This window comes from Myotis davidii, unplaced genomic scaffold, assembly GCF_000327345.1.
Source record: "Myotis davidii unplaced genomic scaffold, ASM32734v1 scaffold217, whole genome shotgun sequence".
Lineage (NCBI taxonomy): Eukaryota > Metazoa > Chordata > Mammalia > Chiroptera > Vespertilionidae > Myotis > Myotis davidii.
Window position 1 is genome coordinate 9,060,978 of NW_006290034.1, and position 26,473 is coordinate 9,087,450.

General features: G+C 48.6%; 1 protein-coding gene across 3 annotated transcripts in view; it reads left to right on the forward strand.

The window, feature by feature from the left end:
- Positions 1 to 4,480: 4,480 nt before the first annotated feature.
- The window catches only part of SLC22A15 (solute carrier family 22 member 15), a 31,745-nt gene continuing 9,752 nt past the window's right edge, over positions 4,481 to 26,473 (forward strand). For all 3 annotated transcript variants that reach the window (XM_015563469.1, XM_015563470.1, XM_015563468.1), the window contains exons 1-8: positions 4,481 to 4,777; positions 8,767 to 8,899; positions 9,756 to 9,920; positions 12,290 to 12,419; positions 14,799 to 15,014; positions 18,552 to 18,692; positions 20,590 to 20,675; positions 26,195 to 26,315. In XM_015563469.1, coding sequence (XP_015418955.1) covers positions 4,517 to 4,777; positions 8,767 to 8,899; positions 9,756 to 9,920; positions 12,290 to 12,419; positions 14,799 to 15,014; positions 18,552 to 18,692; positions 20,590 to 20,675; positions 26,195 to 26,315 — 1,253 coding nt within the window. In that variant the 5' untranslated portion in view covers positions 4,481 to 4,516. The remainder of the gene's footprint in view (positions 4,778 to 8,766; positions 8,900 to 9,755; positions 9,921 to 12,289; positions 12,420 to 14,798; positions 15,015 to 18,551; positions 18,693 to 20,589; positions 20,676 to 26,194; positions 26,316 to 26,473) is intronic.

Below are 26,473 nucleotides of genomic sequence, written 5' to 3' on the forward strand. Positions count from 1 at the left end.
AGCCGATGGTTCCAACCTGGCAACCAGGAGCAGGTGACGAAGTGCGTGCCATAGACAAAGCGAAGGCCTTATGTATTGCAGTCATGGAGACCAGCTCTCCTGCCCAGGGCGTTCTCACCACCACCAGGGGCTCAGCCATGATGAGAAGCTTCAGTAAGTTTCGCTACACTGACTGCAACATGTGACCATGGACCAGGGTTCTCTGCTAGTCTGAGCAAGTTTTATGCGGCCGCTACCCTCTAATTTAGTTCTGTCTGCCCCTAGGCAGCGGCTCAGAGCTTGGACTATAATCTGGGGATCGTGTGCTGGGCGTGCCTTTCATTAGTTTAGGTGAGTGGGGCACCATAGGTCAAAGACACCTCGCTGTCCTTGCTCTTAGTATGCCTTCAGGAAGCTGTTGTCTGTAGACAGACACTGCCCCCTGGCGTAAAGCGGGTGAAGCTTCGAATCTATGAGACACTCGGATTTCCATGGGGGTGGATAGGGGTGGATGGAGGTACCGGAGGCCTCTGGAGGTTTAGGGAGCTCCCTTGAGCCTGGAGCATTTCAAGAACTGGATGTGCCTTGGAAAGCAACTCGCCCAACACCTCTACAGCACGTCAACCAGGGCCACCCACAGCTGCTTGACATGTGCCTGACAGAGAAAGTACTATCTCCCAAGACAGCCCCAGAAAGTCACTAAAAATACGACGACAGGAAGTGTGACTGTGGCAGAAGAAGCACTAGGCTCCAACGCTGTGACAGTCGGCTGCAAGGTGGCCGATTGAACTTCACAGACGACCCCTTGTCCTCACCGCATCGTGGGAGTGGCTGGATCATAAAAGTTTAATTCATTTGTTTGCAAGTTCAGAATTTCTTAAAGGTGCCCAGTACCCAGCAGTGGGCATTGTGTCAGTGTTGAGCTTGAGGTTTTCAGAATACCAGCTTGCTTCCTCACCACAGTTAGACGCTGCCTTCCAAGGAAGAGCCATCCATCAAAGACACACACAACCTAAGAATCTTCTCTCTGACTTCCTTGACCCAACCCTCAAACAGAAGCTAACGTCTGCATTCATGGGGACCATGTGCTACTCAACAGATAGCGTAAGACTATAGGAAAAAGGGAAAATATAGGGGAGGGGCAAAATTACCAGAACACTACCACTGCAAACTAAAACATGCTCACCTTTTGATGTATGACCTGACAGACATTTTTATTACACAAATGTGTACATTTATCTTTTTTTTTTTGCAAAATGTATATTTTAACCTGATTTTGTTCATCTCAACGATATTGTGAATGCTTTGCTGAGCAAATATGTCTTTTTAATGGCTATAGCATAGTGTTCCAGTGTCTGGCTTCCTGTCATTTGCTTATTCAGTTCTCTTTTGTTGCAGATACAGGTTGGTGGTCTCTTTTTCACAGTTCTCAAACCCACACAGCCCATGCTTTGGGGTCATTCTTTGGCTCTGGCCTTCACTTCGCCCATTGAATGTTTACCACTCTTCTCAAGCCCAAATTTCTCCTCGCACCACTCCTCTCATCCTCCCCAGATGTTCTGTGTTCCAACTTTATGAGTGAAATCGAGGCTACTAGGTGTAAAGCTCCTAAACACCCGTTTACTTCAAAATTCGTTTTTTACCCTCACCTGTCATTATGTTTCGACACTGTTAAATAATGATACGAAATAATATTCCCCCAGGAAACAGCGCAGGCATTGCACGCGTGGGAGTGAAGAAAGGAGACATCAGCCTAGTCTAGAGTGGTTGGTTCATTGACTCAGAAAGAGGGCTGGCTGAGCTTGAGCTGAACTTTGAGGCTTGGATTTAGGGAGAAAAGGGAAGGTCATTTCAGGTGGAAAAACATGCGGTTGGAAAAAGAGTGGAAGAGGGAATAACCTGTACTCTTGCTACAATGGTGTGGCCCAAATCTGCAGCGTGGACCTCAGCAGAGCTTGTTAGAAACGCAGAGTCTCAGGTCCCTCCCCGGCCTCAGGGATCACACTGCACGTTAGCGTTTGGGAGACGCAGATACGCGCCGTTTGTGGCGCTGCTCCGTGTACTGCTGGCTGAAGAAACGTCGCATCACGCTTGACCCTCCGAATAGATTAGCTGGGTATGAATGAGTTAGATAAAGGTGTACCACCATGTGTCCATTCTTTCTAGAAGAATCCATGAAGTTTACTGAGGTTTCGATTTGCTGAAAGTTCACTAGAGCTGAGCTCCAGACTCAGGTTTACAGATTCCACGTTCTTTGCCCGCCCACCGCGCGGGGAGAATTGAATAGGCCGGCAGAAAGCCTGGGCGTGGGCGAGGCAGCAGCGGGGCCATGTGCTGGATCTGGAATGCTGGGCCTTTTGTTATTCCTCCAGTAATACGTTTTGACCAGAAGAGTTTCATGGGTGTCTCAGGGAGACTGGTCTGGGGGAGGGATGAGAGTCAGGAGGACACAAGCCTTAAGAGACACCAGTTATTCAGGACACAAGGGCTAAATTATTTTATTAAAATATGCTTTTATTGATTTGAGAGAGAGAGAGAGGAAGGGAGAGGGAGAGTGAAACATCGATATGAGAAAGAAACATCAGTTGGTTGCCTCCCATATGCACCTTGAAAGGGACTGTACCTGCAACCTGGGGATATGCCCTGACCGGGAATCAATGACACTCCACCAGCTGGGCCACACTGGCCAGGGCTAAATTCTTTTAAATTCCAAAGCTACGTAGTATTAGTAAGTCACCCCAAAATATTTATGGGATGCGCACTTTGTTCTGGGTAAGGGGCGTTTGGTCTGGCCTTTGTGATATGGTCTCGCCCATATAATGCTTTCAGTTGAGTCACTTAGATAACCGAGGACCAAGTGCCCGGAAGACTGACAATAATGTCAAGAATAAAATCGCCTTTGGTTTTTCCTGTTTCTTTTATTCTCGGAGAAAAGCTCTGGCCCCAACGTTTGGTTTTGCTATTAGTGTTGTCAATAACCTTGAATGAGTCACTAATCGCTGTGTCGCTCATCGTTCCTGCCACAACGTAAACATCCTACTCACCATGACTTCATAGATGAGATATTGTAATGAGATCATTATGGGAGAGTTTTCGCTTCCTGAGTATTAGGAAAGCTTGTAATGCCATTAAGTATAAAGTTACTTTTAAAACCTCCACTTTTTGAAACTTTTAAAATTTCAGTCCCCTAGCGCGTTTTAGTCACTCTTCTCGGTATAATTACACGGGGAGGGAGAGAGCCCCAGCCATCTGTGGCTCCTGCTCGCCTTCCCTGGAGGTAGCACTTGAGAAGATAATGATTTATTTGAGGTGTTGTTAGTCCCACTCCGAAGGAGAATGGATGGTGGGTTCTCATTGTGCCTCGAAGGCCCATCTGCTGATGGGTGCGATTCATTAGACAGGAATACGTGGGCACGCGTGTGCCTGGTCGTCATAGAGAAACAGCAGAGAAGAGTGAGGGAAGATTTATACTGGGGGGGCAGGTGGGGGTGAGCTCTGCGACACCGTCACAGTGGAGGAAGGGAAAGCTACCCCTGCATTCTGCGTGTAGGTGGAGCATCCCCGTGACTAGATGAGTGCTACACGTTTGACTTCCGATGACCGCATGACCCGTGTAGGTGGCTCTGGGGCAGAGGACCTAACGGTGATTTCTATGCAGTTTACGCATCACCTTTCACCTGTTCCTCACGGGGCCCCTTCCATGGCGTGTATCACACAGTGTCAGAGCTGCCTGCTGCCTGACTCCCAGACCTGTAGCAAAACCCAGCATGGCCCCACGTGTCCAATAAGACAGGCTGGTGCCGTTTTATGGAGGCTGCACGGCATAGAAGAGCTGCGCGTCACTGATCCTCCTGGTGGCATGAAGTCATGGCCCTGTGTGCTCAGTTGGGGTGCGTGTGTGCGCGCATGTGTGCATGGAGTGGGCAGCGGAAACCTTGTCAAGGGTGGTGGAGGGCAGACAACTATGTGCAGAGTAAACAGTGGTTAAGTCCAGTCAAAGGTTATAAAGGACTATCCCTGGGATTTTGGATTTCTTTAAATTGTATTGTAAGTTTTTATACTATATTTTAAAATATAACTTAGTCAAGTACATATTATGCTTACCTGCTTTAACAAAGCACTTTTGCTTGTGGGGTGTGTGTGTGTACACTGTTTTCGGAGACATTTAACTATGCCACAAAAAGTCCTCATGTTTAGATCATGAATTCAAGGCCAAGAGACTCCTGGCCGCTGGTGACTGCTGTCTGATAGAGGCTACAGTGTGGAGGAGGGGAGTGGGCATGTCAGTCTTTAGATCAGCAAGGGATGTTTCCCCTCCTCCCACGGTGTGAGCCAGCGATGTGCGGCATCCTCAGCGTGCAGGCAGAAACCCGTGGAAAAGCGGCAGGTGCTTGACAAGTGGGCTGCTGATGTCTGGCCAGTAGTCCATCTCGAAGCTCCCTTTTAACGCCTTTCTCCTTCGTTTCTCCTGTGTCTCGTTTCTGTGCCTCATAAACCCACAAAAGCCAGAAACAGACGTCTCCAGCTCTGTGAGCTTATGGCTGGCGTTCCCTGCATCGATGGTTTTGTGTGTTTGCTCCCCCAGCTCTACGTGGCCACGGAGGCCATCCTCATCGCGCTCGTGGGGGCCACACCCTCCTACCGCTGGGACCTGGCCGAGCTCCTGCCGAACCAGAGCCACGGCAGCCCGTGGGCGGGTGAGGACCTGGCGCTGGGGGACTGGCTCCTGACAGCCAACGGCAGCGAGGTGCGCAAGCACGTGCACTTCAGCGGCAGCTTCACCTCCATCGCCTCCGAGGTGAGCCTGGGGCGGGGAGCAGCGGAACAGAACCCGGCCATGTGATCACTAAGCCAAGGCGTCGCCTTGTCCAGACGGAACCGCTTTTTTGTCTTGTTGATTTAAATTTCAGCCACATCTGCAGGTAACCGTCTGGTGAATTTGAGAGTTAAAGGAGGCTGTTCTATGAAAGCATATTCTTTTTCCTTCCGTCTACAAATGGGAAAAGCACGCGTCTTACCAAGTTAGTAAGCTGTCAACTCCAAAAGAGCTGTACTTCGATGCTAGTGCCCTTTGGAAAGGTGACGTGAAACGTCCATGTTTCTTTATTACAGACACAGAAATTAACAAAGTAGCGAGAAATGGAATGACCCATCGGCAGCGTCCATGGTTCATGCTGAAGTCCAGTCCCGTGGGTAGGCCTTGCGGGGCACCTTGACTGTACAACCTCAAGTACAAATGTGCCACCTCGTGTGGGCAGGAAGCCTTACGTTCAAGTGGGGCTTTGCTGGCTAAGGTGGTTCTTACAAGGACAGTCCCTCCTGAGCCAGCCAGAGGGAAATACGCTGAGGCGGACAGCTTGGTGGAGAGAAACCCTGGGGCGAGACGGGCCGGGCTCCTGCTCACCTGGAAAGCACCCGTACTGGTTGTTAAAATGCTAAAATAGTGTGCCCTTTGCCTGCTTCCCACAGCTACCCGTTTGCTCACCGCCTTCCTGGAAGTCCTTCCCCCCATTCTTTTTTTTTTTTTTTAGTTTTTATCATTGTGTATTGAATTTTGTCCTATACATCAATTTACCATTTTCTACATTAATTGTAACGATCGTGTGATTTTTCATCCTTAGCTTCTAGCATGGTGGATTATACTAATTAATTTTCAAATATAGAACTAGCCTTGAATCTCTGGATGGCATATAATTATTTTCATATATTGCTGAATTCTATTTGTTAATATTTTGCTAAGGATTTTGGCTTCTATATTCATGATGGATATTGGTCTGTTGTTTTCTTGTACTATCTTTGTCTGGTTTTCGTATCAGGGTAATACCAGCTTCATAAAATGCATTAAGAAGGGTTTCTATTTTCTGGAAGAGACTGTACAATTGGTGTCAATTTTTTAAACATTTGGTAGAATTCTTCATTGAAATAATTTTGACCTGTAGATTTCTTCTTGTGGAGTTTTAAAATTATGAATTCAATTTTCTTAATAACTATAGGGCTATTTAAATGCTCTGTTTTGTATTGTGAGTTATAGCAGTTGGGCTTGTCAAGGAATTGGTCCATTTTATCTAAGTTGTCAAATTTATATGTGTAGAGTTGTTCACACACACACACACATATACACGCAAAGGAATACTGCTTAGCCATAAAAATAATGAAATCTTGCCATTTGTGGCCACATAGATGGACCTAAAGAGTATTATGCTAAGTGAAACAAGTCAGACAAACACAGGTACCGTATGATTTCACTTACACTTGGAACGCAAAGAACAAAACAAACGGACAAACAAAGCAGAAACAGACGCACAGATACAGAGAACAGACTGATGGCTACCAGAGAGGAGGGGGCTGGGAGAGTGGGTCAAAAGGGGAAGGGACTTAAGAGGTACCAGCTTCCCGTTATGAAGTAAAGAAGTCACGGGGATGCCATGTGCAGCGTAGGGAATGCAGTCAGTAATTCCGCAGTAACCGTGCAGAGAGAGGCGCTCACTAGGCTTACGGTGATGATCACACCATGAGGCGTATAATCGTCGAATCACTGTGTTGTCCACCTGACTAACAATATTTTATGCCAGCCATACTAATTAAAAAAACAAAAACAGTAAAAGTTTAACTTAGAAAAAAATTTCTCAAGCCCAAATAAACATATAGGTTTCCTGAAATAGCAAAAAAATAACAAAAGAAAATGAAATGAACGCTGACTCTGCTGCTCAGGGGCTGCCTGGGTGTTCAGATCCCAGCAGCTGCCGCCCATGTGTTAACAGCATCGCCCCGTCTCCACTCGGAGTGTATTCAGGCAGATCCAAGGAGAGCTCGTCTGCTTTGCGTTTCAGTGCAGAATCTCATGTTCCCCCCACGTCATTTATTTTATTTCCACGTACAGGTGAGGTGCCCCCACCTCCACGCGCCATCCCCACTCCCAGTGTGTGAGTGACACGTGTGTCCACACGTTCTATCTCTGCCTTGGACGCCGGAGCCCTAATTGGGTGACCTTGCAAGTCCTGGAGTGGTTCCAGGAGGTGGGATGGGTGGCTCCCGAGTTTCCTGCCGCCACCAGAAATGCTGGAGCTGGCAGAGAAACGGCGGCAGAGGGAAGAGTAACGAGAACGGTGATCCCTAGCAGCAGGGCCAGCAGGGCCGGGCCGTGGCCACAGAGCCGCTCCGTCCGGTTCACCTTTACTGCAGTGCAGTCCCAAACCCAGCCCCCGCCCGCTTTCGTAGCGCTCACTCCATTCTGATGACCTCTCCGGTGTTTCAGTTGCTCCTCAAAATCCCCAGAGTGGCCATATGGAAGCTGGTACCAAACTTGTCATTACGTTGGTAAATACCCTTAATGCACAGTCTGTGGCACATAGATCATCTATGCTGCTTCCTGAAATTATTTGCTATAAAATTAGAGTTAAAAAAGCAAGTATAAAGTCTCGTAGGAACTTTTAAAAGTAATTATCCAGATAGAGCCTGCAGAACTCTATAGTTTGAGATGGTGTTAAGAGTACTCATTTTATATTTATTTACTTAGTATTTATTTTATTTTTTATTGTTGACACTATTACGGATATTCTTCATCCTTCCCCTCCTTTGCCCACCTCACCCAGCCCCCACCCTCCGCCCTCCCCTGGCCTTCGCCACCCTGTCGTCGGTGTCCGTGGGCTGGACTGTGCATGTATGTTCTTTGGCTGCTCCCTTCACCTTCTTTCATCCAATCCCCCCCCCCCCGCTGACATCTGTCAGTCTGTTCCATGGATCCCTACCTCTGTCTGGTTCTATTTTGTTTGTCAGCTTATTTAAAACTCTCACCTGCCCCTTATTACATTCAGGTCAGGCCTTGCAGGAGTTATTCATGGAGGGTTTGGGGAAGGGTGAATAGAAGGTTATGTAGATATGATTAACTTGGTATTAATGCAAAAAAAACCCCTCTAATTTAGGAGTCTTGACTATTTTTAAATGAGCTAATAGCCATTGGGGTGAATTGATGTAGCAAATTGCTGTCTGCCGTATTCACATTACTCCCCGAGCTCTGACTCATTGAGAAAGGACCAAATATCACGGAGACATGCAATTATCATGCTTAATTAATGTTTGCAACCAAAAAGAGTCAGGCTGGAGTCTTCAATATCATGGTAGATGTAACAACTGAAATTGACTGATTATTATCTTGAGATTAATGTATTTTCCCAAGTCATACCCTGGGGTCAAAAGACAGAATAGTAAAACTATTGAAAAATTGACCGCAATAATTGCTTGAGGGGCTAATTTTTTAAACATCTTGCTTCCCTACGCCTGTGCTTCTGACTGTTCTAGACTGCACACTTCACCCAGTAAGTGGTAATTCCGAGTGACAACTGCACCGAGATGAAGCAAGTTAGTTAATCGCCATGAAATTGTTCCTGAAACACCCTGTCTGAGTTCTTCCTAATCACAGGAGGCCTCCGAGCCCCCGATTTTCTCCCGAAGTGAGATTTTTCCTGCCCCAAACTGGGAATATTTTGGGGAGTAATACAGGACAGTGAGGGAACGGAGTGCGTTGGAATTGTTACCAGGATTCTTCCGAATATTTCCCAGAACAGCCCCCAGCTGGGCGTGGGGAAGCTGCTGTGTCCGAGCCCCGCAGCCTCGATATACTGACAAGCAGCCAGTGGCTGTGGCACTCACAAGGTGGCTCACCGTGGCTAACGCAGTAGAGAAGTTCGGGTGTCCAAGCTTCGTTGTACGGTTGTTTTTTTCGTAGCTGACTCAGTCCACCCATCTTTCCGGTGACCTACATGTCTCTCCTGTTCTTCCTTCCTCCAGTGGTTCCTGATCGCCAACAGGTCGTACAAAGTCAGCGCGGCCAGCTCCTTCTTCTTCAGCGGCGTGTTTGTGGGCGTGATCTCTTTCGGGCAGCTTTCCGATCGCTTTGGGAGGAAAAAGGTCTACCTCACAGGTAACCCACCGGAGTGTTCGTGAACCGAATGAGGACACGTTTCCCCGAGGTTCCGGGGAATGGCCATGTGGACGAGGAACTGTTTTTCATTACACTGGCAGCCAGCGTGGATTCCGGCCAAGGTTTTCAAGTGCCCAGCAGAGATGGCAAAGGCCAGATATTTGCGTTGGAAGCTTTTCAGAGATGATGGTGTTTTCTGTCACCCCCAAATTCTTATTTATGCCGTTCCTAAGGAGAGCAACAATTGAGACAGTATTCTAGGCCCATTTCCTTCTATCTTGTATTGTTGATTCATTTTGAATGGGCTCTACAGGACTCAGCATAGCTCTCTTGACAAGCTGAGTATGAGCTAGGGTTATCTTTGTCTATCTATCTATCTATCTACACATGCATATACATATATATATATATATTTCAGAGAGGAAGAGAGAGAGGGAGAGAGAGATGGAAACATGAATGATGAGAGAGAATCTTAGAGAATCACTGATTGGCTGCCTCCTGCACACCCGCTACTGGGGATCAAGCCTGTAACCTGGGCATATGCCTTTGACTGGAATCGAACCTGGGACCCTTCAGTCCACAGGCCAACGCTCTAGCCACTGAGCCAAACCAACTAGGGCTGAAACAGAATTTTAAAAAAATTACCAGCATTTTTGATCGACAGAAATCAACCTGTGACAGAGAAAGAAAAGCTCAGTGTTTGTTTATGGTTTATAAGAGAAACCTTTTTTAAAACAAACCGTCAGAAATTTCAGCGTGCACAGATTTATGTTTGCAAACTAATGAATAGGATTGTTTTCTCCCACCAGGTGCTGTTTCGTTTGTGGGTCACTGAATGCTGTTCCTCTCTCTCTAGGTCTTGCGCTTGACATCTTATTTGCTATTGCGAATGGGTTCTCCCCCTCATACGAGTTCTTCGTGATGACCCGCTTCCTGGTGGGCGTGATGAATGGAGGGATGTCCCTGGTGGCCTTTGTACTGCTGAACGAATGTGTGGGCGCCGCCTACTGGGCACTCGCAGGTACTGCTGGGTCCACGCAGATGTGGAGGTGGTGAGCGGCTTCTGAAAACTCTGCAGGGAACCAGTTTAACCCTGGAGTCTAAGGATGCACTTGGACTGGAAGTGCTCTGTCCAACCGTTAGATTTGCAGTCCTGACCTTGAAGGAGTCACTTGAATTCCACTGTAGAAAGTCGGCCTCACAGACGGCGGGCGCGCTTGGCCCACCCTCACAGAGTGCCCCCAGATTGTTGGGAAAGGGTCGGTTTCCCTGAAGGGCATTCACTGCCCCCTCGCTGCCAGACCACTCCGATTATTCCTGTTCTGTTGCAACAGTGGAACCAGAGCATTGCCAAACTCACGGTAGAATTAGAGCGAGTGTGAGAGAGTTCCCGGAAAGCCCGCCCACTGACCCGCACCCAGGACAGCAGGATTCTGACAGCACCTGGAGCTCTTTTGAGATCCGGGCCGTCCCCAGGGTTCTGTCCTTGGCCCTCAGGTTCCAGCTGGTTTCTCTCCAGCAGTCGTGCACGCGGCTGCGGCTGCGGCTGCAGATAGGCTATTGAATGGCAAGAGGGTGGGGAAAAGCTGAGTGCTCAGCAGCAGGGGATGGATTGGAAGTGGCCTCATTGTTCACAGTAAAAACAGTATTGGAAAATTACTCTTGATTACAAAATACTGTTTGCAGTACGTCCAAAATGCTAAGTAAAGTAGTTACAAAAAAGTGTAAGCATAAACCTAAAACATCCTTTTTGTTGTTGTTGTTAATCCTCCTCCAAGGATATTTTTCCATTGATTTTAGAGAGAGTGGAAGGGAGAGGGAGAGACAGAGAGAGAGAGAAACATTGATGTGAGAGGGACACGTTGATCGCTTGCCTCCCTCATGCGCTCTGACCAGGGCCAGGGGTCAAGTCTGCAACCAAGGTACATGCCCTTGACCGGAATCGAACCTGGGACCCTTCAGTCCGCAGGCTGGCGCTCTATCCACTGAGCTAAACCAGCTAGGGCTGGAGCTTATGTTTTCATCAGGAGGGCAGAACAGATTTGAGGTCATTTCAGAAATCGTAAGTACAGTGAAGAAGAGGTCTCATCCTGTGGCCGCTTCTGTCTGCCGACACTGTTGTCAGTGGATGTTGGCACTCGGAACCAATCCGAGTGACAGAGGCCTCATTCTTGGGGACCAGGTGCTCTCGGGTGCGCTGTAATGGACCTGTAATAGCTATTGATTATCTTGCATTTCCAGGGAAATCACACTCGCCCATTCCCCTGCGTATCGGGCCACATGTTCTGAACACTGAGCATCGCTCTCCTTTGGTTCCCCTTTGCTCACCAGGGCCCACAGTATACATGCCGTTATTTTTAGTTACCGCTTGATAATCTACGAACAGAATAAAACATTTGTTTTACAGGATTTTTGTAGAGATTTTTTGTAACAGGTTCAACAAAGCCCATTGCTTTGAGATGCCCACAGAAGCTCACCTTTCCCTAGAAGGGCGATAGGAGAGAGGAACGTAGGCAATGCAGTGTCACCAGTCAGACTAACCAGGTCTGGGTCCCGGCCCTGCCACCCGGCTCTGCCACCCGCAGCACCCGACCGTCTGAGCTCTGTCCTCACTCCATAGACGGCTAATGATGGTCCCTGCGGTCTAGGGCAGTATATGCAGAAGGCTGACTGCTCAATAAGTCGTGGCTATTATATAAATAGTAGCTACTTCTGGTACTGTCAGTGATAGTAGGTATGGAAAGCGTGACAGAGGAATAGACTTTGCAAGTATATTGGACAAGCCGGTGGGTTTAATACCCACCCAGCATTTCTTTTAAAAAATACGAGTTTCTTAACAATCCTGTGGTTGGTTTTTTTCCCTATTAGTGTGCTGACAATAATCCATGCTTCATGGCGCTTATATTCTACTTGGGCGAGATAGACAAGAAAATAAATATGAAGTGTCATATCTGATGGTGATAAATTAAATCGGGGAGGGCAAAAGGGAGAATTGGGAGGTAGGTTGTGATTTAAGATAAGGATTCCAGGGGCAGCATCTGTGACGAAATGAAGTCCCAGTATTGCACTAATCTCATGACCTAACCACCTCCCGGTCGTATAGCAAACAATGTTTCCAAGCCTGGGCCACGGATCAGGCACGTGCCAGTCCAACAGGCACAGCCTTCAAATCCGCCTGGGCCACGTGGGGTGTATATTTTTCATCTGCCCTTCCCCACTTTTCACTCGGTTGCTGGCCTCCCTTCCAGTTTATCGTCTGAGGCTCGATATTTGTGTAGGTTTCTCTTTCCCGCCGACATCTCACGAGGAAGGAGCTGGCTCTATGACTTGGGTTGGGAATGGTCTGCAGACGGGGCCTCCCCAGTCACAGGTCTCTCTTCCCTGAACCAGGGTCGATCGGCGGCCTCTTCTTCGCAGTCGGCATTGCCCAGTGCGCCCTGCTGGGGTACTTCATCCGCTCCTGGAGGAGCCTGGCCGTGCTGGTGAACTTGCAGGGGACAGCGGTCTTTCTCTTATCTTTGTAAGTAGTTCCCTCTCACAGAGTTTAGGCTCAGTAAGCAGAAGGAATGCCTTCAGAGGATGCGGGTCAATGAGCGGCATTATTCCCTTGCAGGAATTCGCCTGCACGGACTCGGGTGAAGAACTAAATTCCGCAAGCGCTCCCATGCTTGGCAGCTTAAATTAATTCAGAATGCAGGTATCCCTTGTTTAAAGTAACCTCTCCAAAAACTGCATTTTAGCCTTCAAATGATGGCATCGGGGTCCAGTTTCTTTTTAACCTGATGCCTCAAACTTAAAGATCTTCCGGCTGGATCACAGCGTGGGCTGGGTGTGCGACAGAATAGGATTTTTAAAAGATCTATTTTTTATATAAAAGATCTATTCATAGTAATATATAATGTCAACGATTTACCTTACAGATGAGCATCATTTCAGAGCCTTTGCGTGTGGATGCGGGAGGAATCCTTAGCTAAGGTGCATGGGCTCAGCAGAGTAAACGGACGAGCCCTGGTCAGGGCAGGGTTTACGAGCGACTCACCCACAGTGTTACCTTGGTGCTCTTGACCGTAAAGGCCAGCCACCAGCCTCAGCTGCTTCCCCAGAAGTGTTCAGGGACTTCTGAAAAGAAAGAGTTTCTCTGGAGGAGTCAGACACCCAATTTAATCATCAAAACCTTTGGGCTAACTGCGATGTTCAGGCCATGGTCCCAGCTCTCTTCCGTGGCAGACAGTGAGGGATAGCTGTGGTAGAGTTTTCACTCACCTAGATCTTTAACCTAGCAGCTCTTTATTCAGGTTCAAAAGCAAGTACGGAAATGAATAGAGTAGAAATAGTTGACCTCTGTTTAAAGTGGCCCATTTACTAAAGACTTAATCAGGCGGTGTACATAGCACCTCACCTGTGCCCAGGGCAGCTGATTCGACAGATGATTGGCACACATAACGCCCAACAGAACAATATTTTACTTGACCATTTACTTGTGTGTAAGTAATAATAACCAAGTGGTAATGCGGACAGAGGTAGAGGGATTTTTCAGGATCTTGTAGAAGGCCCCAGGTCCCGCTTTTGTTGACAGTTCAATGTTGTACACGAATATTCCCTCCCCAGTAGCAGAGCTCCTGGGAAAGACCCTGCCTCTGTTTCCATAGTCTTTCCTCTCTGCACCTGCCACCCTGGGGGACAGAATGAGATGGCTCCATAGATGGCCCTTGATGGACTGGCTGTCCAGGAAGCTCCGAATTCTATGGCGTTTGTTGCCAATTCACTCCCCTTGCTGACAGGCACCTTCAGTAGCCAATGTGATTTACACACGTTTCATTTTAGGCCAATCAGGGCACATTAGATCCAGAGGTACTTGATGTTGTGTTTAGTAAACAAGGCTTTGTGCTCCTGCCACCGTTTTGTCTTTGAAAAGTCCTCTAGAGGTGAATGCAGAACTGGGAGGAGAAGACATACGTGCCCGGCCGGCGTGGCTCGGTGGTTGAGGGTCGACCTATGAACCGGGAGGTCATAGTTCGATTCCCAGTCAGGGCACATGTTGAGGTTGCGGGTCCCAGTGTGGGGCGTGCCGGAGGCAGCCAGTCAATGATTCTCTCTCATCATTGATGTATCTCTCTCTCCCTTCCTCTCTGAAATTACATATATAGACGGGTCTTAAAACTGTTGGAAGATATCAGTGGCGCTATCAATGTCCAGTGCGTTGTGCTGTAGTAGAAAGGAACTGGAAGTTAATAAGGAAGTCACTTTTGTTTCATAAGATCTTGGGGGGGGGGGGAGGGATTCAGGAAATGTCCTCAGATGCTTTGAATATTTTGAAGCAGTAAATGCTCAAAAGTAACTGAATAGTGATAAACTCTGTTTAACTTTTATGTGTGGCCTTCAAATAATCTCTGCCTTCATGGTCACATATCACTACCTTTAAAACACTTTGTACAAATTTATTTTCTCTGATGAGATAATAAAGATTTTTATCTTCTTTATGGGGCTTTTCGAGAACTGAAAACGCCTGCTATCTCCACAGTGTTATTCCAGCAACACCTGGCTGTGGTTTAGAGCCATAACTCTGACCCGTGCTTCAGGAGGCATTGGCAGTATTTAGTGCTATAGTCTGACCTTGCCTTCGTATTAAATGGTCTTAAACGTGACCGCACACCGCTTACCGGTGTCACTGCTATTTGGGAAGCGGGGTCTAAGTTCCCATTCAGAGAGTAGATCACCGCTTAGCCCGGGCAGCTGTTGAGTCGCCCGCCCTGTCTTCCCTGTGTCTTTGGGAGCGTCGGCTTTAGGCCTGCGGTGGAGTCCGCGGTGGTGAGGGAATCGAGCGCAGCCTGGGTGAGCTGCCCCCACCTGGTCACGTGTGCCTGTGTGAATATACAGCCTTTCATGACGTCTCTTTCAGATTCATTCCTGAATCACCTCGTTGGTTATACTCCCAGGGTCGACTGAGCGAGGCGGAGGGGGCTCTGTACCTCATTGCCAGGAGGAACCGCAAGCTCAAGTGCACGTTCTCACTCACTCACCCGGCCAACAGGAGCTGCCAGGCGTCGGGGAGTTTCCTGGACCTGTTCCGGCACCGGGTCCTCCTGGGGCACACGCTGACCCTGATGTTCATCTGGTAACTATAGCCGTGTGTGTGTGTGTGTGTGTGTGTGTGTGTGTGTGTGTGTGTAGCGTGCACCAAGGGAGAAAACTTCCCAGAGGACAGAGGAGGAAACCCCAGAGGGCAGGAGGTGGTGATGTAATAGTACCTTGGTTGTTTCCGAGCAAGTGGCGATGCCACACAGGGTACAGCCCAACCACAATGTGCCCTCCCACCGCTCGATGCCAAAACCAAAGCCTATTTAGAAACACTTCCGTTTCTGCTATGCTTGCTTGTTTTCCTTCTTTAAAAAAAATTGATTTCAGAGAGAGGAAGGGAGAGGAGAGAGAGGAACATTGGCGGGACTCAGCACCCCCCGTGCAGTTCAGTGAATGAAGGGGTCAGCCTCTCTGAAGCTGATCTTCAAGTTTGGTTTATTCCAGCCCACCTCTCAGCGTGCTCTCGGCATCAGTGTACATGGCAGTGAAGGTTCAGGGCGGTTCCGTTTAAAGGAGAAGTTGTGGCGAGGGGAGGAGTGGATGGCAGTGCGTGTGGTGTGTGCCGTGTGTAATGGTGTGCATTCTGCTGGCACCATAGATGTTATCTGGTCCAGCGCTGGGTGTCGACATCAGGTTTACAGGCCCGGAGGACTGTGTGCTGTGGTCTGTACATGTTGACCGTGAAGGCTGCAATCATGGGGATAAAGGATCATTTTATAGGAACGTGATCGTGGGTCCAAAGCTAAAGGGAATGGGAGGATCAGGAATAAGAAGCCATGGCGATGTTTTTCTACATCAGGATTCTCTTTACTGGCTCACCTAGCACTGGCCGCCGCCTGTGTCCCGGCGCCGGTGGCGTGGCACAGATGCTTGGCACGTCGCACGAAGGACACGGGCGCAGAGGCGTGGAGATGACGGGAACCGTCAACAGCACAGCCTGACAACACAGCTGCTAGTCTGAGATGCTCCCTGTTGTAACTACTCACAAAGCACGGGCAGATGCCTTGGGCTTCACACACTCTCCCTGTGTGTATCCCATACACAGACCAGCCTCGAAGGAGCCCCTACTTCTTGGGGCGTACTTACGCCTTGTTTTTAATGTTTTATTTTTTCAAGGCATATTAACTTTGGGGTTCTGGCCTTCAGGGGGTAAAGCATAAACAGGTGAAAAAACAAACAGACTGGACTTAGAGCCCGGGGAGCACGTCCTTGCTTATATCATTTCTTACACAACCAACGGGACTGTTCGCAAATGAAATTCTCTCCTCCTGGCTCAGAACTGTAAAATCCACGATAACAGAGACGTGTCCTGGTTCTCCCGGAAGGTGCTAGAAAGCTCTGGATCCTTCCTGTGGTCCCCGCCATTAAAGACTGCCCCCTGTGATTACTCCCTGTGTTAGCATCTGTCTCTGGTCTTACCTCTCTCAGTGGTGCCTTTTTGAATGGTTGCTTGGCGCCCTGAATATACTGTTAATGATTGTGCAAGCATTCTAAATTTTGTTTGGGGCCCATAACGAGGATTGCAATGATTTTAAACACTGTCGTCACTCATCCCAGTGACCGGCTCTGCCATCAAGGAAACAAGCAAGCGAGTCCACCTTGGGGCCGAGGCTTCCTTGCCCACGTCATCCCCTCTGTCACCCCCAGCTGGTGACTAAATTCCTCCAGTGTCCTGAGCCGGCTCTGCTCACTCGCGCCCTGGTTGCTACCGTCGCAGCCTGGTTTAGATGGGCGTGTGCTTCATGGCTGGGAGTCCTTCCCGGGATTTCTGTTTTCCATGCAGAGCAGACACGCACGAGCACCGACAGCACGTTAGGAGCAGCATCATGGAAGGGCAGAGTCTCTACGGCAGGTAGAAAGGATTTTAAAATATTTCAGAAAACTGCATGGGTCCAAATTGACTTGAGAGCAGGTAGGACTCTGAGTTAGGAGCTCCCATGCTGTGTGGTCAGGTTGGGCTTTGAAAGCTTCCCTTCATGTCCACATCTCGCAGCTCGTGTCCTCTGTTCGGGCAAAGTGCGAGGGGACAAGGGAAACGGACAACTCGGTGGCACCTTGCGTCCTTACCTGTGATGTCCTGGCTGCCACACTGCTCGTGGCCCTTAATACACGCGTGACAGCTCTGCCCAGCAAGAAGTCACGGAAGTAGCTGCTGCCCGGGCTCACTGGCCAGAGAGGCATGAGCACCAGGCAGCCCAGCTGCAGGCCCTCCCTCCCCCTCTCTACCTCCCCCTCCTCAGGCCTTCTCCTTGTTACTCTCGTGCCCAGTCTCCGTTGCCCTGGGCACTTGGGCTCCGCTGCTGTTGGCAGGGATGGGAAGAAAGCTTTCCCTTTCTCTTTGATCTCATCAGAGCCGCAGCTCATTAGACTTTGAGGAAAACCAGAGGAAGCCCGTGAGAACTTCCCCGTCATAAACACTTGTCAGAGCGAATGGTGACGTCATGACACCTGGCGACCCTCCACAGCCCGGTGTGTCACTGCGTGCGGAGGATGCACGGTTTACAGAACGTGTGCATGTGTCCTGTGGCCTCGTGTCGGGGGGAGTTATGTTTGTTCTGCTCTGTTTTGCTTTAAGAATGCAGTTTCCTGGACACAAACGTTGCCGTGATTCCCTTCCCTGTGGTTGAGGAAGCCCCGACCTGCAGCTTCAGGGCGGGGCCTTGGCGTAGCGCCTGGCTCCGTGGTTCCTGGGAAGGGGAGGTGGGCTCAGGGCCGGGGACAGCGCCTGCCACCTCAGAGGTGTTTCAGCAAAACAACTTTAAAATATATACATATTTCAGAGGAAGGGAGAGGGAGAGAGAGATAGAAATATCAGTGATAATTGAGAGAATCATTGATCGGCTGCCTCCTGCACGCCCCACACTGGGGATCAAGCCCGCCACCCGGGCATGTGCCCTTGACTGGAATCGAACCTGGGACCCTTCAGTCCACAGGCTGATGCTCTATCCACTGAGCCAAACCGGCCGGGGCAGCAAGACACCTTTTCAAAGGGCCGTTCCCCAGGGGGGTCATCTGCCTCCACCATCCCCTGGTCACTTCTCTCCTGTTCTGTGTGTGCAGCACATGCACCTGCTGAGTGCTGGGTGGGGCTGAGGGCCTGGCGGGGGTTGCAGTGCAGTCATTTCTGGCCCCCAGGTGACACTGGCGACCCAGTCACTTCTCAGCCCTCATCCTCAACACCACTCGCTGTCGGCTTTCCTCTGGGACTTCTTTTCTAGAGTCATTTTGATAATCTCACAGCAATTGCCTAAAGCCAGTGTTCTATCACTTGTGTTAAATAAAGTAAGACAGGAGTCCCTGTCTGCTATTCGGTGCAGAAATGCTGGTGACGGCACAAACCAGGTCTTTTCTCTCTCAGCAGTCCACGCCTTTGCTTCGATTAGCATCTAGACAAGTGGTTTCCAAGGCCCTTTATTCTTCGTCTTCTCCTCGTTCAGAAATTTAGATCAGGATGGCAATGTTAGCGGGAGAGTTGGACCCATTGCGGAGGCAGATCGCAGTCTACTGAACTGGCATTGGGATCCCCGGCAGATTCTCATGAGTGTTCCCTTCTGTCCCTTCCCTCCTCCTGCAGGTTCGTGTGCAGCCTGGTGTACTACGGCCTGACTCTGAGTGCCGGTGACCTGGGCGGGAACCTCTACGCCAACCTGGCCCTGTCTGGCCTCATAGAGATCCCCTCCTACCCTCTCTGCATCTACTTGATTAACCACAAGTGGTAAGTATGGATGAAGATTGAAGTGTACCACCCCCCCTCCCACCCACACACACTCACATGTGTAAGTCCCTAAGTATGACTGTCTTTGCCAACATACAGTATCTGTTAATTATACTGCAGTGGTTAGAATTCTTTTCTGACTGAACACAGTCAGGATTCATGTTTTGTACAGTGTCTCTAGGCTTTCATGTTTCCGAGTGTTTGTGTGGGCTTGCAATCCAGGGTTGAAAGGCGTCATGTCCTGACGGCTTTGGAGTCACCTCTGTGTGACTTGGTCGTCCCAGCAGCGGGACTGGTGCCTCCGTGCAGATGGAACTAGAACCCCACCAGCCTCATTGCTGTCATTTAGTTCAGGACAAAGAGCTGAAGGGACTGAAAGGTGTTTGCTACATCTAAGACCCACGTGACTTGGTTGAGGGGAAGAATATAGCCTGTTCTGCTGCTCCTTGTTAGTGGGCACAGTTTGGAATACTTGTTAAACCTCTTCTGTAGAGCACCCTTTCCTCTTTTTTTCTCAGATCACTCCTGTCATGGAGCCCCTGGCCAGGGCAGCTAGCAGTCCCGCTAGTGTGAGCTGGGAATCCGCTGGCCTGTGCCACTTCTCATTCTCCAGAAACCCAGGCCCCCTGTTCCCAAGCAGCACTCCTCTCGCCTTGCAGTTGGCGCTGGTGCAGGGAGAGTGGGCGCAGCACATTGGGAATGGGGCGGGGGCCTGGGTGCAGCTCAGTTGAAGGCTTTCTCCGCTGCCCACTCTGTTCATGAAGAAGCTTATGGTCATCGTGGTCTAAGAGCGGGTTAGGCAGCCAACTCAGAGATAGAGATCTGTCCCAGCGTCCCCAGCACCCTCCTTTGCGCTGCTCTGGCTTCCTGTGCGTGCCTCTGGCGGCCGCTTAAAGTGTCCTCAGAACGCTGTCCACGAGGGCATCCTAGGTGTCTGCATCCCCAGTGCCTGCCTAGCGTGGGACCTGTTGCTTGAAAGCTGTTGATGCTGACTCTTAAATTACGCCAGGTGCCCGGAGACTCACGTCCTTCCTGGCCTCCCAGCTCCTACCACCAGGGTCAGGATTGAAGTCGGGGACAGACGGAAGGGCTGCTGCTTTGGGGTCAGGCAGGCCGGAGTTCAAATCCAGGCTCAGCCGTGTGTCAGTCCTATGACCTTGACAGGTCACCTCCCTGAGCCCCCATGTCCTCATCCTTCAAGGAGGGATTATAGCATCCCCCTGGTGAAGGCGTCATGAAAATTACAGGTAACATTGCATTTCCTCACAGAGGACCTCGCAAGCTGCAGCCCCTAGAAAAGGGGGCTTACTGATCCGAACATCTTTCTCCAAGTCTAGAATTCTTACTTGAAAACTGCTTCTCCCAATAAATGAGCAATAAATGTCACTTAATTCTGACCCGCCAACAAGAAAACTTTTTGTATTTTTAAGAGGGAGAAAGGACAGTGTTTAACATGTTAACTGCTTAAGATTCAAGTACCCAGAAATTGAAATGAGCTATAGGACTCCTATGAGCTACAGTGAGCAGCAAAATAGGCTATATTTTCTGTGTTTTAGCTCCATTCTCTGAACGATGGGGAGTGGAACACACAGTACAAGCCTTGTGGTTTATTATGAGGATTAAGTAAGGTCATAGGTAGGAAGCCTTTAAAACAGTTCCTGGAACGTAGCACACACACAAATAGACAGAATGTTTTTTCCCCCTTACACGTTATTCAGTCCTGCCGCCCTGCAACTTTCCCTTTGTCTTACGATGGTTACTTATTTTTTCCCTGGGCAGTCACAGGAAAGGATGAGTGTGTACCGTGAAATAGGACGTTTAACAGGAAGGCTGGGGAAGAAGCAGACGAATGGGTCATGACCTCAAGAGAAACTAGTCATTGCTTTCTGTTATCCAGGTTTGGTCGGAGGCGGACGTTAGCAGCATTTCTGTGCCTGGGAGGACTGGCTTGTCTCGTCGTAATGTTTCTTCCCGAGAAGAAAGGTAGGCCTTCCGGATTCCCACTGAAGGGCTCTGAACAGCACGCGTATGACAATGAATCTCCATCTAGCCGGGAGATTACCATATGCCAGGCTTCATTCCTGTGATTGCCTGTGACTGAGCAATTGTGTGGGGTATAATGGGCCAGATTCTTCCCTCGCCTGAACTGCTCTCGGGGTGAATGATGTGCTTCGAGGTGCACTATTAATTCTTTCGGGCGATTAAGCTACCATCTGGGGTGTCTGGGCCGCAGCACTGTGCTGTTAGGGTTGCAGATTTGAGGAGGAGGGGGACCGCTTAGTTCCGTAGAGAAAGGAGCTCCGTCCAGGGCTACATCTTAGTCATTCCAGCCCATCACGAGCGGGGACCTCAGAGTCACCAGTGTGGTCAGAGGTGGCTTTGGCACCTCTGAGTATCTCCATCAATACTCCCAATAATAGTAACAGCAGCAAAAAGCAGAATATGCACTGTTAGTAACAATGCCATTGTCACTAATGGGCATTGCCTGGGTCTCATATAAAGTATAAGTAAAACATTTTGGGGAAACTTTGGTACTTGTATATACTGAAAGCTTTGCTATGCAAACACAGCTTCAGAAAGGTCCCTTGAGGCATCTTCATCTCGCCTTGCCTGAGCCTGTGTAGAAATTGTGTAGACAGTGCTGTTCTCACCTGTGTTCTGGACTAGCACACCTGAGGCATGCTCCCTGCGTTCAGGAAAAAGCAAGGTGTCCGTTCTACCACTTTATGGAGCATCATGCTGAAACTACCAGCAGATACAGTAAGTGATACAAAGAAATGAGAAGGGATCCAAATTGGAAAGAATTAAAACTCTTAATTCACAATTGTCTCCATTAAAAATCTTAAGAATACACCCCCAAGAAATCTAGAATTAATAAGTGAGTATAGCAAAGTCATGTGACACACAATGTTATTTCTAGATATTAGCAACACTCAATTTAAAATTGAAACAGAACAATACCATTTATAATAAAATATATTATACAATACCTAGGGATACATTTTACAAAATATGTGTAAGACCTATGAAAAAGTATAAAATGTAAAACATTGAAAATATATAAAGACTAAATAAATGAATTGGTGGTAATAATAATAAAATCAATGAAGAGATTACCATGATCAAGAATCAGAAAATATTGTTTACGATAACCATTCTCTCCTGGCCAACGTGGCTCAGTGGTTGAGTGTCAACCTACGAACCAGGAGGTCATGGTTCAATTCCCAGTCAGGGCACATGCCCAGGTTGCGGGCTCGATCCCTGGTGTGGGATGTGCAGGAGGCAACTAATCAATGATTCTCTCTCATCTGCCTTTCTCTCCCTCTCCCTTCCTCTCTGAAATCAATAACAATATATTAAAAAAAAAAAGATATCCATTCTCCCCCAATCAATCCATTTTCAGCACAATCCCAATAAAATTTCCAGCAGGCTTCTTTTTGTTGATTGATAATGACAAGTGGGCACCTAAAATTTTATGGAAATCCAAAGGATCTAGAATCCCCAAAGTTAAGTTAGAGGACTTACCCTGCCTGATAAAAAAAAAAAATGACTGCTAGTTACATGAATCAAGACTGTACAATACTGGCATAGGATTGGTTGTATAGATAATGGAACAGCGTTGAGTATGAAATAGATCCACATATATGGCCAGTTGATTTTTTTTTTTTTTTGAGAATGAGGTTGAGATTTTATTCACCTTTAGAAAATGTTTTATCTAGTTATGCCTAGAGAAAATACACATGGTAACGTGATTTTTAACACAGATAAGCCAACTCAGTGAGGAAAAGGTCATTTTTCCAACAAATGGTGGCAGGCTGAGGGGCATGCTCTGGGGGCCTGTGGCTGAGCCAGGCTCCCCAGAGGGGCCACAGCTGGAAGTGTCCAGAGCCTCACGGGGGAGGGGGCCCTCGTCCAGCCGTGGGTCTCGTGGGTGTAGATGATGAGCTGTCTGTGACGTCCGTTTCCAGGGTGGCCGCCCCCGGCCTGTTGGGAAAGGGGAGTGTGTCTCCATGCAGCTCTGTAGGATGCCCTCTTGTATGGGTTGGAAACAGACCGAGTCGTTGGCAATCAGGCACATGTGCACATTCCTGTTTGCTTCAGCACCGCCCAATACCTGTTCCTGACTCACTCCGTTTTCTGGAGAATAATTGAAGGATTTCATCTGCCCGCGCAACTGGTTTAATTGAAGTTGTTAGCTCACAAGAGTCCAGATACAGATCTCGGGGTAGGTGCAGAGGCAGGGATCTTTTTCCAGAAGTACCTCAGGGATTAACATAATACATCCAGTACTTCACATCCCAAATAGCTCCTTCCAGAGAGCCTGGCGGGAGGAGCAGCCAGATGGCGGCTGGCAGTGCTGGGCTGCGCTGTGCAGGCGCCATCTTTAAAGCAAATGAAGATTTATTTCCTTGTCAAGCAGCGGAGCTGAAACATATTGTGGAACGGAGTGTATGGCAGGCCTCCTCCTCACACAGGTTCTTTTCACTGAATTAGTCCCTCTCATGAGGATTAAATAGTGCACGACAAGTAATATTTTTAAAACTGCACTCAATTGTCAGCAAATGCTAGTTGAATAATATATACAAAATACCTCTTAAAATTAAAAAAAATAAATATAAATTATGGAGCGCGAGAGATTTTCTACGCAGTAGGATATACTTTTTCTTTCATGTGCTAGGTAAAAGTATTTACAGCTCTGGCCAGTTTGGCCCAGTGGATAGAGCTTCAACCCCTGGACTGAAGGGTCCCGGGTTCGATTCCAGTCAAGGGCACGTACCTCAGGTGCAGGCTCCGTCCCTCACCCATACAGGAGGCAACCAATCGATTTGTTTCTCTCTGTCTCTCCCCCTCCCTTCCACTCTCTCTAAAAGTCAGTGGAAAAATAGACCTTCGCGTGAGGGTTAACAACAACAACAAAATAAGTATTTGCTACATTCTGTTAAATACTGAAATGCAGAAGGAACTGCCTTGTAAGGGTCACTCCAGGAAAAGTTTACAAGAGAAGAAATAGCCTCTGCAGGATGAGATTTCTTCCATCAAAATAAAACTTTATAAAAACAATAATCCCTGTCATGGTCCTTCCACTGATTTGTTGAACAAATACTGAGCGAGCATCACTGAGCATCTTACTATGGGAGATGCCGCAAGCAAACGAGACCCGCCTTCGCCTGCGCTAACTCGAAATACATTGTGGGCAGACCAGGTGGAAGAGCAAGCACCTGCAAGAGAGCCTGGCGCGTGCCGGTTGAGTGGGTTGGTAAATAGGGGCAGTGAAGGTCCAAGGAAGGAGAGGGCATTGCGTATTTGAGTCACTTAAGGGAACACTGGTTTGTGTGAGCCATGCACGCAGTCCCAGGGAAGGGGCCGGGCGTGTTCTCTTGGGCAGAAAAGTCAAGGAGGATGCGAGGCAATTACCTTGGTGATCAGGACATCGCTTTGACCTTCAAGAGCAGGCATTTCAGGGGAGGATGGCCTTGAGAGCCACATGGTGGTGAGTGACGGGCAGCTGCCTCTGAGGAAGTGGAGGGTGGTCACTCGCTGGAGACGTTTGATAGTGAAGCGGGGGAAAGTACAACAGAGCCCTCGCCCCTGCTCATCTTCTCTGTCAGCCAAAGGGCGATGAGCATCTTTTCTTCTCTCGGGAGAAATTTGTTATTTTGAAGGTAGAAGCTGGTGAGTGAATGAAGAGGGGAGGTTAACGATGTTTGAAAGGGAACAATCCTGTATTTTTAATACTGCACTCAATTGTCAGCAAATGCTAGTGGAACAATATATGCAAAATATCTCTTAAGATTAAAAAATAAATGTAAATTATGTAGCATGAGAGATTTTCTATGCAATAGGATATACTTTATATAATAAAGAGCTAATATGGTAATTAGACTGGATGATGGAATGACCATCCGGAACAACCAGGGGGTGAGGCCGGGGGCCTCGAGGCAGCCAGGGCACGATGGCCGAGCCTCTTGCACGAATTTCGTGCATCAGGCCTCTAGTTAAATTACAAAGTCCCAGAGGGGATATTGTTAATAGAGGAAAGACCCACAGGAAAATTGATTGTATTTTTTTAATTTTTAAATATATTTTTATTGATTTCAGAGAGGAAGGAAGAGGGAGAGAGAGATGGAAACATCAGTGATGAGAGAGAATCATTGATTGGCTGCCTCCTGCATGCCCCCCACTGGGGATCGAGCCTGCAACCCAGGCATGTGCCCTTGACCAGAATCGAACCTGGGACCCTTCAGTACACAGGCTGATGCTCTATCCACCGAGCCAAACTGGCTAGGGCTGATTGTATTTTCAATAGAGAAGTGAACTGGCATAAAATGTATTTCTTCATGTTATGTGAAAACGGGACATTAAGAAACTCAAATATCATTGATTAGTAACTCAAGTAAGTTGGGGAGGAGGAAGGATCGAAAGTGGTTCTATATTTAATTCTCTTTTTTTTCACGAACATTAATGTTTCATATCTCTGGTAGTGATTTAATGGGATTATTCCTTATTTTTGCAATGGGACACCAAGGATGGCCAATGGAAGAGGCGCTTTCCTGGCCTTCAGCCCTCGCCCCTGCTCATCTTCTCTGTCAGCCTGATCTCCCACTGCCAGCGCTGGCTATGCTGACCACTGTTTTATTTATTTTTTATTTTTTAAATATATTTTTATTGATTTCAGAGAGGAAAGGAGAGGGAGAGAGAGACAGAGATACATCAATGATGAGAGAGAATCATTGATTGGCTGCCTCCTGCACACACCACACTGGGGATCAAGCCTACAACCCTGACCAGGAATCAAATCATGACCTCCTGGTTCATAGGTCGATGCTCAACCACTGAGCCACGCCGGCCAGGCCCGACCATTTACAGCATTGATTGTTGAACAAAGTTGGGAAGAAAGGAGACGCAGTTAACATCTGTGGTCCATGAAGCGGACAATTTCCCGGCGGCTCACTTTCCTCCAATGGGGACGTTTTCAGGGAGCCCTGTCCTTCAGGAGGGAGTAAGGGTTTGGTCACAGAGTCACCTCCCCATGTGAGACTCCGTGGGAACAGCAGCACGGCAGGACATACCTGCATGTGTGTGTGAGTGAGCGCTATACTTCTGAACGTGGATTCACATGTGAGACTCCGTGGGAACAGCAGCACAGCGGGACATACCTGCATGTGTGTGTGAGTGAGCGCTATACTTCTGAACGTGGATTCACATGTGAGACTCCGTGGGAACAGCAGCACAGCGGGACATACCTGCATGTGTGTGTGAGTGAGCGCTATACTTCTGAACGTGGATTCACATGTGAGACTCCGTGGGAACAGCAGCACAGCGGGACATACCTGCATGTGTGTGTGAGTGAGCGCTAAACCTCTGAACGCGGATTCACTGACATTCCCTCCTGGCTCTTCCACATCTGCATGAATGCCCCTCCCTCCTTCAGAACGAGATGTGTCGTTTCTAAAAGCCTAGTTCCACCAACCACCTCACGGGTGTCACCCTTTGCTCCTCAGACACGGGCGTGTTCGCCGTGGTGAACAGCCGGTCCTTGTCTCTGCTGGGGAAGCTGACCATCAGCGCCGCCTTCAACGTTGTGTACATCTACACCTCTGAGCTCTACCCTACAGTCATCAGGTACGCGTCCCACAGCCTCCGTCACACACACAGCCTCCGTCCCACACAACAGCCTCCCTCCCACACACACAGCCTCCCTCCCACACACACAGCCTCCCTCCCACACACACAGCCTCCCTCCCACACACACAGCCTCCCTCCCACACACACAGCCCACC